This window comes from Cyphellophora europaea, assembly GCF_000365145.1.
Source record: "Cyphellophora europaea CBS 101466 unplaced genomic scaffold supercont1.11, whole genome shotgun sequence".
Classification (NCBI taxonomy): Eukaryota; Fungi; Ascomycota; class Eurotiomycetes; order Chaetothyriales; family Cyphellophoraceae; genus Cyphellophora; species Cyphellophora europaea.
The window spans coordinates 5,856-20,591 of record NW_008481799.1 but is presented as its reverse complement, the minus strand read 5'-3'; the positions used below and the strand labels follow the sequence as shown (position 1 = coordinate 20,591).

General features: G+C 49.5%; 6 protein-coding genes across 6 annotated transcripts; 4 read left to right on the top strand and 2 right to left on the bottom strand.

Annotated features, from left to right (window-relative positions):
* Positions 1-134: 134 nt before the first annotated feature.
* HMPREF1541_09658 (uncharacterized protein) lies at positions 135-537 on the bottom strand (the record flags this gene model as incomplete). The annotated part of the gene is made up of 2 exons (XM_008714331.1): positions 135-203; positions 250-537. The coding sequence occupies 2 exons, from the start codon at positions 535-537 to the stop codon at positions 135-137; spliced, it is 357 nt and encodes a 118-aa protein (XP_008712553.1).
* A 384-nt stretch (positions 538-921) lies between these two features.
* Positions 922-2,730, bottom strand: HMPREF1541_09657 (uncharacterized protein; the record flags this gene model as incomplete). The annotated part of the gene is made up of 1 exon (XM_008714330.1): positions 922-2,730. One exon carries the CDS (start codon positions 2,728-2,730, stop codon positions 922-924), a length of 1,809 nt encoding a protein of 602 aa, XP_008712552.1.
* A 246-nt stretch (positions 2,731-2,976) lies between these two features.
* On the top strand, positions 2,977-4,524 carry HMPREF1541_09656 (uncharacterized protein; the record flags this gene model as incomplete). The annotated part of the gene is made up of 2 exons (XM_008714329.1): positions 2,977-3,477; positions 3,520-4,524. The coding sequence occupies 2 exons, from the start codon at positions 2,977-2,979 to the stop codon at positions 4,522-4,524; spliced, it is 1,506 nt and encodes a 501-aa protein (XP_008712551.1).
* Positions 4,525-7,007: 2,483 nt separating this feature from the next.
* HMPREF1541_09655 (uncharacterized protein) lies at positions 7,008-8,967 on the top strand (the record flags this gene model as incomplete). Its single annotated transcript, XM_008714328.1, has 8 exons — positions 7,008-7,092; positions 7,144-7,773; positions 7,826-8,080; positions 8,127-8,272; positions 8,322-8,461; positions 8,511-8,641; positions 8,695-8,849; positions 8,887-8,967. 8 exons carry the CDS (start codon positions 7,008-7,010, stop codon positions 8,965-8,967), a joined length of 1,623 nt encoding a protein of 540 aa, XP_008712550.1.
* Positions 8,968-11,272: 2,305 nt separating this feature from the next.
* Positions 11,273-12,065, top strand: HMPREF1541_09654 (uncharacterized protein; the record flags this gene model as incomplete). The annotated part of the gene is made up of 3 exons (XM_008714327.1): positions 11,273-11,320; positions 11,378-11,422; positions 11,475-12,065. The coding sequence occupies 3 exons, from the start codon at positions 11,273-11,275 to the stop codon at positions 12,063-12,065; spliced, it is 684 nt and encodes a 227-aa protein (XP_008712549.1).
* A 503-nt stretch (positions 12,066-12,568) lies between these two features.
* Positions 12,569-14,512, top strand: HMPREF1541_09653 (uncharacterized protein; the record flags this gene model as incomplete). Its single annotated transcript, XM_008714326.1, has 11 exons — positions 12,569-12,775; positions 12,833-12,913; positions 12,964-13,050; positions 13,101-13,199; positions 13,256-13,300; positions 13,336-13,466; positions 13,524-13,588; positions 13,637-13,776; positions 13,825-13,927; positions 13,974-14,261; positions 14,316-14,512. 11 exons carry the CDS (start codon positions 12,569-12,571, stop codon positions 14,510-14,512), a joined length of 1,443 nt encoding a protein of 480 aa, XP_008712548.1.
* Between the last annotated feature and the right edge of the window lie 224 nt (positions 14,513-14,736).

Here is a 14,736-nt window from a genome sequence, read left to right as displayed (position 1 = left end):
CTTACCCAAACATACTGTTCTTATTTGCAGGGACTTTCGTCACCACTTGTCTGAAAATTGAATTGCTCTCTTGACACCAAGTGCTTGAGGAAAATCTGCCATTTCTAGGTGGGCAGGGACTTTAAACTGATTTTTCAGTTCGGTAAGTCTGCGGCCAAAGAATGGTGTATCGACTGTGAGTATGATGGCCTGGTATCCGGACTCTAGCTAGAGTCAGCACAACGGCCGGCAGTGATAGAGATAGCTTACCCTCGGTCCGTCGTATGAGATCAAGACTTGTACTTCTTTCCTCGAAGATATGCATTTGTAAAGCGCAGACTGCATTGCTGTGTGAGATCTTGGCGTGACTGATAACATCTTCCAGGCTTGTTGTACTGAAGCTACTGAGCCCAAGGGGCCAGCTTCTTTTACCGGTGGCTCTTGCCATTGCTTCTTCCCGTCTGAATGAGCCATCTTTTGCATGGCAGCAGGGGCCACGCCCATTGGACATCTGATACCTTGCCTATCAGCAGATGAAAATGGATTTTGCACCCCCATGTCAACATGCGAGACGTCTCGAAGTACTCGCGGCCAAATACTCTAGCTATTGCAGGCCTGGCGATTTCGTTCCAGGGTTACTGAATCCAGGGTTCCTCCATTGTAGTAGTCCCGTGCCATTGGAAGTAGGATTCGAGATGCGGCTTGTTCGAAGTCATCTATAGTAAGCATGCTGCTCGTGGAAATCATGGGATTCGCCATGGCACTCGCCACTTGACATGATAGTAGCTTGGCACGCAGAAGCAGCACAGTATAAGATATATGGTAAAGATCCATGAGCAACCCTGTACATGCAGATATGGGTCCAGTATGGCTGGCAAGCTGCGCGGAGTTATGCTTCCGGGAGTAGGTCCCAAATTTGTAATTGCTCGCTGCCAGAGTTTTCTAGATTTTGTCAATGACAACTTCCACCACGGCAGACCTACGTTCTTCCTGTACAACCTTGATGGCCGTCTGGCAGATACTATCTACTTCATCATAAGTCTTCGCAACAGCCCACCATGCGTTACCAGCTCCCTCCGCAATTTTGCCGAATGCAGGCGACGGATCAATCGCGACCATCAAATCGTTGCTCAATTCTGTGCTGTTGTATCCGGGTCTAGATTGGACCTCGGGATGGACTCTTAAGCAAGCATTCTTTGGAGATGCCCAACCTCCATTGTTCCAAATGATCGTAAGAAAGGGAGTGTTGTACCTTTTGGCCATCCAATAGGCGCAGCTAGGAACTCCGAATAGCCATGTTCCGTCACCAGTGAATGCAACAACGAGGTCATTGGATCGTCCTTGCTCCTGTAGAGCAAGAGATGCCCCTACAGCAGCTCCCGAGTACCAGCCAAGCGCACCACCGCCACTGCCAATCAGTGAAAGAGCTTGATCATGGTGTAAAAAGTCGGCCACGTTACCCAGATTTGTCGTTGATTCGTTCAGGCCTACGACTCGCAGACTTTTCGTTGCTTCTCGTAAACGCGACATGAAGAATGGTACTGTAAGTCTGGACGCGGATTGAGGCGCCTCGGCTTGACTGAGTCGTTGTTGTCTGGCTTCAAAGCGCTGTTGTAAGAACTGTTTCCTACGAGTCAGGCTTTCTTGTACCTCGGAACTGGAGAAAGACGCGGAAAGCCGTATAGAGTCCGCCAGTTGTTGTAGCGCTAGAGCAGAATCACACTTCCACCTCTTCTTACAAGGCAGATACCACAGCGTTGTTCCTTCCTTAAGAGGATCGACGTCCAAGTGAAACACTCGAGCAGATGGTGCTGGTTTGGACTGAGCTGAGATCCAAGGAACGTCCGAGTCGATCACGAGCACGACATCCGCTTCAGCTAGTGCTGGTAGTTGACCTCCACCATTCCATTGATGGCCTTGATGAAGGTAAGATGTTGTTGGAAAGTTATTGTATATCGGTGCATTCTCATGAACCGGCAGTATACAGAGCTCTGCAAGAGTACGTAGAGCGTCAAATCCTTGCTGGGACCGGCCACAGTAGCTTGTGATGATCAAGGGTTGTTGCGCGCTTAACAGCACATCTGTGAGATATGTTATCGCTGTAGGTGAGAGACCCATAAGCTCCAATGGTTGAGTCTTTGTGTAGCTCTGTGAGCCACTCAAAGTGGGATTCGCTTTCGGAGACGGTATTTCTTGCTCAAGTGTCTCCCGTGCAGCGATCAAATAGGAGGGTCCTTGAGGGCTCGATGTGGAAAACTGGACCGCTCTCAATAGAAGTTGGGTGGCATTATGTGCTGATCGTATTTCATGCTCATATCTCATATACTGTGCAACAATGGCTCTTTGATTCGGTACGTCTTGTATCCAGTGGATGTATTCGTTTCGACTGCCCTTGAGTTCGCCTTCTTGTGTGATTGGAACAGTTCCAGCGAGGATGACTGCCGGAATGCGACCCTTGCTGATGTTATGAACAGCACCGGCAAGGGCTTGAGTCCCGCACTCCACATGAACCAGAACTGCTGCTGGCTTCCCAGTTATCTGAGCGTAGCCTGAAGCTGCCGACAATGCATTCATCTCATTTGGCGAAGTGCATATTTTGAGGCCATGTTCTTTTGAAGCAAATGCTGACAGAAAAGCAGGGTGATCAGACCCGAGATTAACAAACAGGTGCGTTATCCCAGCATCCTCGAGAGCAGTTAATATTGCAGAAGCTCCAGTAACCATAGTGTTCGTTTCACCAATGTCGCCCATTTTGGCAGTTGTGCCGTGAGAAAATTCACTTCAGGGTAAGGTATACACTTCTTTCATGCCATCTTGCCTCTACGTACCAGGGCCGAGATCGCCCGAATGGTTTGGGGTAGTTGCTGAGGAGGAACTCCACGCGGAATGTCGCCCGGAGTCATGCATCCGCTGAGCGCAGTGTTTCTTGGCAAAAGGCAGACGAGTATTGGATGCTTTTCTGTAAGACCAGTGGACACTTGGAAAAGTAAATTCGCCATGCACGAAAAGAACGGTACCACTGAGCGTAGGAGTACGCTTACTGATGAACAGCTTCTCTATGTCAATGGCGAATATGTTAGACCAGAAGACGATGCAAAGTTCGAAGTCCTGAATCCTGCGACGGGTGGCAAGATATACGACTGCTCGTCAGCCGGTGTTCGAGAGTATGAACTTGCAATCAAAGCTGCGGACGCCGCCTTTACATCTTGGTCCCAAACAGCACCCTCAGCAAGACGCTTGATATTCCTGAGAGCTGCCGATACTCTTGAGCGTTATTTGCATGATGATGCACCTGAAATTCTGTCAGCGGAGGTATCCGCGGTTTCAAGCTGGATTCGGGTCAACATTATGGCAACCGCGAACATTCTTCGTGAGACTGCTGGTCAAGCAACACAAATGAGGGGAGAGATTGTGCCTGCTGATCGCCCTGGTACCATGATTATGATCATGCGGGAGGCGATAGGAGTTGTCTTTGCCATAAGTCCATGGAACGCTCCGGTGAGTCTGCAACTGTGGTGGTTTCTTCTCTAATAAGATTAGGTCAATCTGACTGCCAGAGCCATTGCGTCTCCCCTGATATGTGGAAACACGGTTGTTTTGAAACCTTCTGAATTCAGTCCGAAATCTCAACATCTTGTTGTCCGGGCATTTCAGGAAGCAGGGTTGCCATCGGGATGTCTTAACTTTCTGCCGACCAAAGCCTCAGATGCAGCGAAAGTGACAGAATACGCCACCAAGCATTCAAAGGTTCGGAGACTGAACTATACCGGAAGTGATCGTGTTGGCAAGATCATTGCCGGATGGGCAGCATCGTGTCTCAAGCAATGCGTTCTCGAGCTCGGAGGTAAGGCTCCGGTTATCGTTCTGGAAGACGCGAACATCGAAGATGCTGTCGAGGCAGTGGTTTTCGGGGGCTTTTGCAACAGTGGTCAGATATGTATGTCCACAGAGCGAGTCATCGTTGAGAAGGCAATTGAACAGAAATTTACTGCGACGCTACTGGAGAAAGTGAAAACGATAAACTGGGGTGACCAGGAAGGTGTATCGATGGCTGGACTGTATACTCCACAGTCGGCTGAACGCTTTCTTGCCATGATCGAACAAGCAATTGCGGACGGAGCAGAGCTGCTTGCTGGTGATAGAAGCGCTTCAGGTCCAAATCGCACTCTGGTCCAACCTCATGTCCTGGGAAAGGTCACGCGAACCATGGACGTTTTCAGAGAGGAGTCGTTCGGTCCTGTGCTGTGCCTGACTGTGGTTGATTCTCAAGCCGAAGCAATCGAGGTGGCGAACGATTCGGAGTTCTCGCTGTCGGCGGCAGTGTTTTCTCAGGACATCATGAAGGCACTCTGGTTAGCCAAACAGGTACGGGCCGGTAGCTGCCACATTAATGGTCCAACAGTCTATATTGAGGCAACACTCCCAAATGGTGGGACTGGTGGCCGAAGCGGATATGGCCGTTTGGGGGGGTCAGCAGGAATTGAGGAGTATACCGAGAGGAAGATCATTAGCTTGGCGCAGTCAGGTTTGAAGTGTGTATTCTAGTATCCCGACATGAGGTCTGTTGGCTTTCCGAAGCTACAGGTCATGAAGAGTCTCTCAGATATGGCTCTCGTGCAGAGACGGTTCAGCAGTCTGAGCAGTAGCCTCTCAGTGCCCAGAGCTCCGCGGCCTTCGTTGTGTTTGCATGGTGCTGCACTGTACTGCTCCATTGGGTCCTCGCTGTGAAAGCCGTGAGCACAGGGTCATCTGTCCGGCACTCCGTAGATCCGCCCAGCTACATAAAGGGACCGAAGGCCGCGGGAAACGACGAGATCTTTGGCCTTTGTCCTTGCATCTCTGTTGATTGTGCTGTTAATGATGATGCTGACCATGGCTTCCGTACGGCCGGACTCTCATCGCCACGGAACGGCGTGCTCATTAAGCGCTGTATGGCGCGGCCGGCACGTGGGCAATGTGAACGATGCGACTATTGCATATGAGGAAATGCACATTGCGCTGGTGGTGCGTAAAAAGCGATCGAGCTTCTAGAGTACAGGCTGTATTCGCCACCTTGGGCATGTCATCTTGAGGAAAGGTCGCCGAGACGTGGCCCTTAAAGGTGTCGGGATGTTGCGATAGGGGCGGTCGATCTACATCCCCCCTTTATTGCATGGAATCACGATCAACGCTTTCGTAGATATCCCAATCTCGTTGCCATTGGCAGTAACGAGTCTCTTCTTTGCCTTTAGACGCGACTCTTGTCCATCTGATCTGAGTGCATCTGAGTCGATGAAAGTTGGTCCCCGCTGGTGGGGTCACATCGACGCCGAATCAAGAAACTATCGGAGAAGTCGAAGTACCGGATCAGGTGATAGAAGGGGTAGTTGGTAAGCAGAGAAGTACACATTAGAAAGCATTTCTCAACGCGTGTATCCAGCTTCCGCGATGCTGGGCACTCTGTCCAATCGAAGTGCTCACCATGGCGATGGTAGGACGATGTGATACACTCAGCATAGTCAACAGTGACGGGAATTGGCGGCATAATTACACCAGCCACCGCCAGTGCGTCAACATCGAGCTGTCCATCCGCGTATCAATCTAGACCATGGCCAAGCTTTCCTCTAGCGCAAAGCTAGCCGTCTTGAGACACTTGCCCCTTAATTCCTGCTACTTACCGGCCGGCACACAGGTGGTCATCTGCCCGACCAGCATCTACGCGTTGGGTTTACAGCCTTTTCATAATCTGGACTGATGACTCGCGCAGTGGCACCTCAAAGTACTGGACGGCAGCCCCACGTGTGCGGGCTATACATGACAGGATGGATATCCCGCCCGAAGTGCCCCCAGTAGACTAGACCAGTATGGCTCCCAATGTTCTCAACTGTGGCTATTTCAAGCGGATGAACTGACCTATCCTCTCGTTTCAGATGTCCAGCCTCATGAGGAGGGCCAGACACACCGATCTGGTGAGCCCTCACGGGCTCAACAAACCGATCAAATCCGCCACGATGTTGGCAAATGCTACACTATTATACAACGCACCCAATGTTTGTCTTATCTGGCGATCGGGGTACCAAGGGATAAGATTCGCGAGCTTCTCGGCATTCCCTACGCCACACAGTCAAATATCCTGAAGAAAGCCCGGCAGAAAGGCTTTGATCCGACCGTAAGCATTCAGATCGACATGAAACACGTGGAGGACGGCTCAAGACCGGGCCGACCCAGAAAGGACGCCGCCAGGCAAACCTCACGAGAGTCCAATGGAGCAGCTTGAGTGGTTGGGAGAGGCAGAGCAGGCATAGCTATCAGAAGCCTTTGGATTATCGTCCGCGTGACTTGAAGGAAGAGGAGAATGTCGCGAGGGCAGAAGGAAGTTCGGCTGTCAGCTTTCGTATATTCCAAACTAGGGATAGCGGTGCTCGGAGGCTGCTGCCAATATTTTCAGAGAAGCTTTGCGATTGACAAGTTTCCCGAACGAATATATCTGGTTTGAGCTTGGCAATATATGCCTATCACAATGAACTCTTATAACACCGCCCTGGTGAGATAGTGCCGTTTCCGGAATGCCGTAGCCAGGTTCTAAGGATTACCGTGACGTACTCCGATTATCATGTGCCCCATTTCAAGTTGGTTCGGTCCAAGTCTCCAAATTACCCCTCAATCTGCCCTCCAAGAATAATCTAAACAGACCCGGCTTCCGTATCGCCTTGCCGATCTCTGCTCTTACATACCAACAAGATTCCTACTTATGGCCACGGAGAATGACGGTACATCGTGAAAAACCCAGAGCATAATACCTGGAAGTGGACGCAGACATCGGCCCGCCAAGTCCCCCTATCAAGTCTTCGGGCGGCCTATTCCATCTGAAAGTCACCGCAATTAACCGGAAGACCTCGGACCCATATGGTCTAGAGAAGGCGTCACTCAAACATGAGAAGTCGCCATTGTGCATAGTGCTTTGATTGAAGGCCACATCGTGACGAAGAACGGAAAACTATGGTGATAAATTCCATCGGCTAGAGTTACGTCAGGACATTGTATTCATCATGGTCAGTTTCAACGCGCTCTTAGAGACACCGGCATCCATAGCGATTGTTTATGGGTCACTTGTGTTTCTCGTCGCTATTGGATGTAAGTTGCAAGTTTTGTCGAGCTCCGACCAGAACTGATATATCACAATAGCCATCTGCTGGGCATATCGGAGAACTGGGTTTTGGACATCATCCTCCGCCAACGCAAAATGGATCCCTGGACCTCGTGGAAAGGCCTTCACGGGTAACCTTCAGGACCTTAGGACCAATGGTGCCGCTAGTTGCACGGCCTGGTACTCGCTCTATAAGCGATATGGGCCTGCGTACGAGCTGACCATTCCATTCTTTCGCATGCATATCATCAACCATCCAACATATCTCGAGCATATTCAAAAACACAACCACAAGAACTACATCCGTGGCAAATTTACACGGAACGCTTTTGGATCGTTACATCGAAGCGGCATCTTTGTTGCCGATGGGTTAGAGTGGCAAACTCAGCGCAAAGCAGCATCTCGTGCATTTAGCAAGCGCAACTTCGAGACCCACATTACTCAGTCTGTTCATTATTGGGTAGACATTCTTCTACGACTTCTCTCAAACCTGGCCAAGGAGCAGATAGAGATCGATTTCCAAGATCTTATGGGTCGTCTAATGTTCTGTCTGTTTCTTAGAATTGCCTTTCATGAGGACAGGCTAGCTTTGGAAATCATGTCTGATGATCCGAAGTGCCTAGATTCCAAGCCGGAGTTTGTGGAGGCATTTGATCAAGCTACACATTGTGAGTGGGTTCTAAAATGGCCTCTGCGGCTGCTTATGTTACTGTGCTATAGTATTTGACCGACGGAGACGCGATCCTCTTTGGAAGTTGAGCGAGAAGCTTTCCGGCGAAGACAAGGTAACAAAGAGAGCCGTAGATCTATTCTACGACAAGATCGACTATTTGATCGAGAAGCGACTCGAGGCGATGAGGAATGGCTATAAACCCAACCCAGACGCCGGAGTTGACCTTTTGGATCTGTTTATGCAATCAACGACAGACAAGTACACGCTCGGTGGAATGGTATATTCATTCCTCTCTGCTGGTCGTGAGTCCGTCAATCAGATGCTCTATTGTTTCTGACATGGACACAGGGGACACAACGACCTACAACACGTCCTGGTTCATGATGGAGATACATCATAGCCGCAACCAACATCTAAATGCCTTGGACAAAATTCGGGCCGAAATCCAAGATCATGGATTCACCGATGGCTTCCTGAGTTATACTGATGCACCGGTGAGTTGAAACCCCAGAAAAGGTTTCGTGCGCTGACATACGCCGGAAGAGATTGAGATTTACCAACGCAATGTGGGATGAGTGTACACGGCTCAACACCGTGTCTCCAGCTGGACAGCTAGAAGCTGCCGAGAATGACATTCTTCCCGCAGTGCCTGAGATAAACATGCCTGCTCGTCGCGTCAGAAAGTAAGCACCACCCCGTTCAAGCCGTGATAAATACTTACATGCGTAACAGAGGTGAAGTCGTCAGCTATCAGAATTATGTTATGGCTCGGATGCCTGAAATTTGGGGCGAAGATGCTGCTGTCTTCAATCCTTACCGGTGGCTGAAAGACAATGGGGAGAATATCTCCTTCAGTCCATTTAGTATGCATTTCGTCTTGTCTTTACAGTGGCTCAACTAACGAAGGTCCGCACAGAATATCACGCTTGGAATGCTGGTCCTCGCAGCTGCCTGGGTCGACCGCTTGCCACTTACGAAGGCATTACTATCACAGTCGCGATTCTCCAGCGCTTCGAGATCATTCTATCTAATGGTAGTAGGACGTACGAGCCACTTGCTGCCATGAATATGGTAAGTCTTCCGACCTTAGCTACTAAGCTTGTTGCAGTGCATTAAAGACATTGTATTTAGGGCATTCGAGGCGGCCTTCCCATGCGTGTGGTGGAGAGGAAACATGTTTGAAATCTGACCTGCCTTCAACGCAGCGAGGCAGTGAGTACTACGTCAGCAGAATGCGAGCCTCGGCTACTTTCGGTTGTTTAATGTCTTGGCCTGGATTTTTGGCGTATTGGAGGAAGGACCCAGCTAGGGTGAAGCCTCCATTTTCAAATGTTAGACACTACACAAATTGCATTATTCATTTGTCTGTAATTAGACGATCGGCTGCTTCTACCATTGAGGATCTGCGGAAGGATGCGGCCTTGGAGAGTATCAGCGGACTCATCCAAGCAACTCCTGACCTCGTCCCGTTCTACCTAAATCTCCGCTTCGGCGATGCTGCTGGCGTAAAATGCCCGGTGCCAAATCTCTACGGGCTGAGCTAGGTCCTTCTGTGGATGCTTTGACTGCGGGTCCATCTTTCAGGCGGGTGTACCAGGCATGCGAGAGCTGCCGACAGAAGAAACACAAATGCAGCCTAGGAGATCCCGCTTATCCTACGCCGCCTTGTGATGCGTGTCGCAGAGCCAACACAGCATGTGGTACTTGACACGGCCCACTCCCGTGGATTGACACGCTGACCTCCATGAAGTACTCCCGCCAAAGAAGCGCAAAGGTCGACCACCGAAGAGACCTAGGCAAGGTACAGAGCGTGACGCGCAATCAGTGGACCATCCGCCTGAGAGCGCCAGTATTGATGTGCCCCCGGGTTCCAGCCAAGATGGACAAGTCTCCTGGCAAGCTTTCATGGGGTCGTTTGAGCCCGTGGTTGGAGATTATAGAGATGCGACAACATTATTATCTGACTCAAGGCGCAGTAATGTCGCTCAGCAGCAACCAAGCTATGATCAACAGCTAGCCAGTCAGAGCCTTGCAAATTTCCCTTTGAGGAATACTTCGGATGCTATACGACTTTTGGACCAAGATCGTACAGGATTCAACCCTCAACGCACCTTAAACAGGGACACAAATAGAAACGACAGTTCCAGGACGCAATTCTTCTTGCTCCAAGAAGGTCTCATAGAAGAAGCAACTCTTCTGAGATTGTTCAACTTCTATCTTAGCGCAATCCATCCAATAATGCCGCTTATACCGCAAGATAGAAAACCAAAGCTATCAGAGCATATCCTTGCTATGGCTGCACGTGAGGAGCATTTAATGGCTGCTATCTTGGTAGTGACTTCGGGTCTCTTGGGAGAGCACACACTACATCAATACCTATGGCAGAGGGTCGAGCGGCTCTTTGCCCAAGTTGCTATAAGGGGTACAAACGAATCACTCGATATGCTTGAAGGACTGCTGCTTCTATCAGGTATAGGGCCTCTATCTCGAGTAGGTTACGCTGATATGTATCTTAGAGTATCCACCCAACGTTGGTCACACTACTAAGTTAAGACTCGAGGATCGAATGTGCTGGATGACAGTCGGCACTGTACGTGAGCTTGTTGTGTTAGTAACTTTATAATGCTCACACGACTTCGCAGGCTGTTAGACTAGGCTATATGATGGGCCTGGAACAGCTTGTCATGCAGCCCGATGACGTTGAGGAGAAGATCACCGAAGATCGGCAAAGAGGGAAGGTCGTATGGTCTTGTGAGTTGGTTTCCTAAATGCAGCTGACTGTTAACGGGCAGGCCGGTATATTGACTGGAATTTAGATTGCTTCTTACTTGATCGACAGATATCAATTCGTGTTGGGAAACCGTTCTGGCATCGGAGTGAGTAGGCCAGCTCTTTGAGGCTAAGCTACTTGAAGAGTTTGGCGGACATGGTTAACGAAGCAAATAGGTCCAGGAATGACGATCCAACATTTGCACTCCGATGCAGGTGATGACTTTCCTCAAATGCGACAGATTCAAGGTCTTCAAGATGATCATGCTGCATACTTGCAGTGTCTCATGCATATTACGCAGATCTTGAGTAATGCTCATGATTTGTTGTATTCGTCGAAAAGCCACTCGTTTGCAATCGCGAAGGCCGAGCATTATTACAAACATATCGATGGCTTCACGGATGGTGCGAAAGAACAACCCTGCTTTACAGAGGATACATTCTCCTAACATGATTACAAACAGCGCTATATGCATTTCGAAACAGATGGCAGAAGAAGTCCTGGCAAACGCAACCAATCAATGAATGTGTTTGGATATCGTTTGTAAGCATCAAAGTCCCTTGAGCACTCAATGTATTTCTTGGTCGAGATATAGGCTTACGTCTGTCATTCATAGCATCACCTACGTCTATACATCTATTCGTTCTCTTTGCAGGGGCACATGCATCGAGCTGACAGCTGCAACGACGGACGCCGACCGACTGACTATTTTCCGACAGGTCTCATGGGTAGCGTCGATGCACGCTTTATCATCGAGGCAATGAATGCAGGAGTATGTTTCCTGCTTTATTCATATTGGTGAAATCTAACAAGACCGTCTCATGTCTAGGCTGACGTGTTGCGCTTGGCCATTGGCAGGTTTCAAGCTTCTGGGGTATGTTGCCGCCACTCTCAATCACCTACAACGCCAATATAACGTCTTACAGGCTCTAGCGCACCTTCCTCTGCGGTTCTTTCTCTTTTTCACGCATGCGGGTGTTTTTCTGCTCAAAGCGGTCGTGGTCGTCCCTTTGCCAGCATCACAGAAAAGAGCTATACTCCACCTGATTCGCGGTCTAATTAGCTGTATGTCGAGAGCTTCTATGGATCCTAGACATCCTGCCGTCCGAAACTCAACGGCCCTGGATGGACTACTAAAGCGCATTTACCGGGATCAAGAAATCCAAACCCCAGCGATCACCCGTCCCACCTCACCTGGTATTGGCGAATCAGCCGAGCTCAACATCAGATCAGAGCTTTATACCGAGCCTTCAAAAGTCCATAACAATGGATTTCCCGCTTTTCTCGGCACCGGTGAATCACCATTCGTTCCAGAGCGGCCGCTACAAGAACTGGCAGCTGATATGGACGCCGTCTTTGGGCCGGAGCAAGACTGTCCAGACATTCACGTGCCACTAAATGGTGAGCACAACGACAACAATTCGTCAACAATGCCGTCATCCGATGTCTTCGCGTCCTTGTTCAACTACGACGATAGGGACTTTTGGGGCGGCTTTACCCCAGTGCCGTTCGAATGATAGAAGAATAACTCCAAGGCTTGGTGGTATAGCCTATATCCATACATTATAGCTGAAGAGAAAGATATAAATAGCGAACTCGCCTAGAACTATACCGTGATGGGGAGAGCCACGCACATGTTTGAATGTGGCCTTATACTCCACACCATACATAAAGCTTAGCGGAAGTTGGGGTGAACCACTGTAGCGGTCATTTTGCGGTCATTTCTAAAGGCCAAGCCTTTTATAGAAAGGGTAAAGTCCCCTCACCATTGGCTGACGCTTCTATAAGGACCGCATCTACCCGAACTTCTTTGGTAAATCCGCCGGACCGATGTGGAGCCGTAGGTCGACATATCCACGCCTACATACTTTGGTTCGTGGGGCCCCGCGGGGAGGTGGTTTTCGGGAGGACTACAAAGACTCGACTTGCTCGTGGTGCGGTGTATTTACACTCATGCTTCAGCTTCCCCGACCTTGTTACACAGATCGACATCTCTCTCGAACAACAGCTGGTTTAAATCATGTCCCTGGACGATAAAGCTGTTTTCCAGCATCGCGATCACGAACTCGGACTCTGTGACGGATCCAAGCATGTCGATACAGCGGGCGCTGAGTACGTCGAGGGAACGGTGGAGGAGAAGAAGCTAGTTACTAAGATTGACTACCACCTGATTCCGATTTTATGGGCAATGTACGTCTTCAATTACCTTGACCGTACCAATATTGGAGTAAGTGAACCTATCTTCTATCCAGCAAGAGGATTCTGGAACTGAATGCCGTGATAGAACGCCAAAGTCGGTGGCATGGAGACGGATCTCGACCTGAGCTCTTCTGATTACTCCCTCATCGTGTCCATCTTCTTCGTGGTAGGTCTAACGATCCGCAAATGTCTGTTCGTCCCTAACATCGATTTCAGGCATACCTGCTTTTCGAGCCTCCTGCGGTCATGGTCCTGGCCCGAACAAAACCAAGTATCTTCCTGCCGACCATCATGATAGCATGGGTATGTAGGAATTTGGAGGAGAGCTTGGGCAAGGTCTAATCCGATCACAGGGTGCTGTATCTGTTGCAGTGAAAGGAATCCATGGCTTAGGTGGCATGATTGCCTTCCGGATCGTTCTTGGTTTCCTAGAAGCAGGATTCTTTCCTGGAGTGAGCTTCTCTATGCCCAGAAGCCAATGGTTGTCGACCTGGCTAACCCGGTACAGGTCATGCTTGTGCTATCTTGCTGGTATAAGGCAAGTCACTCCGCAGTATCTAGCAAAAGCTTGCCACTAACAACTTACAGCCTTCTGAACTATCGAAACGTATTGCAATATTCTACACCGGCACGATTTTAGCTGGTGCTTTCGGCGGCTTGCTTGCTGGCGGTATCATTGACGGTATGGACAATATTGGAGGCGTGCGTGGTTGGAAATGGTATGACACTGTTTATCCTCTCTATTTCACGAGAAGTGCTTACAGAGCCGAACTTAGGCTGTTTATCATTGAAGGCCTTGGAACCGTGGTAGTTGGCGTTATTGCATACTTCCTGCTACCAGGTAATTCTCCCTTGTCGTGATATTATACGTGGAGCTTAAGATTTATAGACTATCCTACGAACACCAAATGGCTTTCTGCAGACGAAAGGAGATTGGCGACTACTCGCTTGGCGATTCGAGAGGACCTCGACGATAAGATGCCCTTTAAGAAGGCTGTTAGTCTATCGATTAGGGATCCGAAGATGTGGGTGAGTGAACGTAATGCTCACACATGGGAAGGCTACTAATGCTAAAAGCTTTTTATGCTATCCCTCAACACGATTCTTGCTGCGGGTACAGTGTCGTACTTCTTTCCTACGCTAATGGGAGCTTTGGGTTATTCAGGCCGCATGGTGCAATGTAAGTCGAAATCACATGGATATGGCTTGAACTTAATAGCTTCTAGTTATGACTGTACCAATCTACACGGTCACTCTGGTCTTTAACCTGGCCATGGGGTTCTCAGCCGATTTTACGGGAAAGAAAGCCTACCACGTCGTTGGTTGCTGCGTATTCGCAATCGTCTCATTTATTATTTGCGCAGCTGCCACGCAGTTCCCTGTTCGCTACGCCTTTATCTGCTTCGGCTTTGCTGGAGTGCAATGCTGCGTACCTCTATTAATTAGCTGGGAAGTTACTATGTTTCCAGGGCGAGAGCGGCGAGCAGTTTCAGTGCCTGTTATTAATGGCTTCGGTGAGAACGCTCAACCATTTAGGGTCTCGCGTTCGGGTGCTAATTTGTCCCCAGGCAATCTGGCCTCAGTATACGGTTCATTTATCTGGCCATCCCAGGATGCACCTCGGTATATTGTGGGCTTTGCGGTTATGACCACATTCATGTTCGTTGCAGGATCGATTGCGCTACTTATCAAGCTGGTGTGGGATGACAAAGGGCTCGGGAGAATTGATTATAAAGCCCAAGAACAAGAGAGCGAGTCTAAGTAAAGGTGTTAGCTACCTTAACTAGATGTTGCGACGTGAGCTATGGGAAGGTTCGAAGCCTATACATCCATTAGTGCATCCGTGTTCGAAGTGTCGGAGGCGCCACGCACCATCCAACGATCACTCAGAAGCATTTGTTTGATCTTGAATAAAGCCAGTATTTTGTTTTATAGGCAGCGCGGCGACCGCACAGTTGGTCAGAAGGACCTGGATACGGCACGTTGATG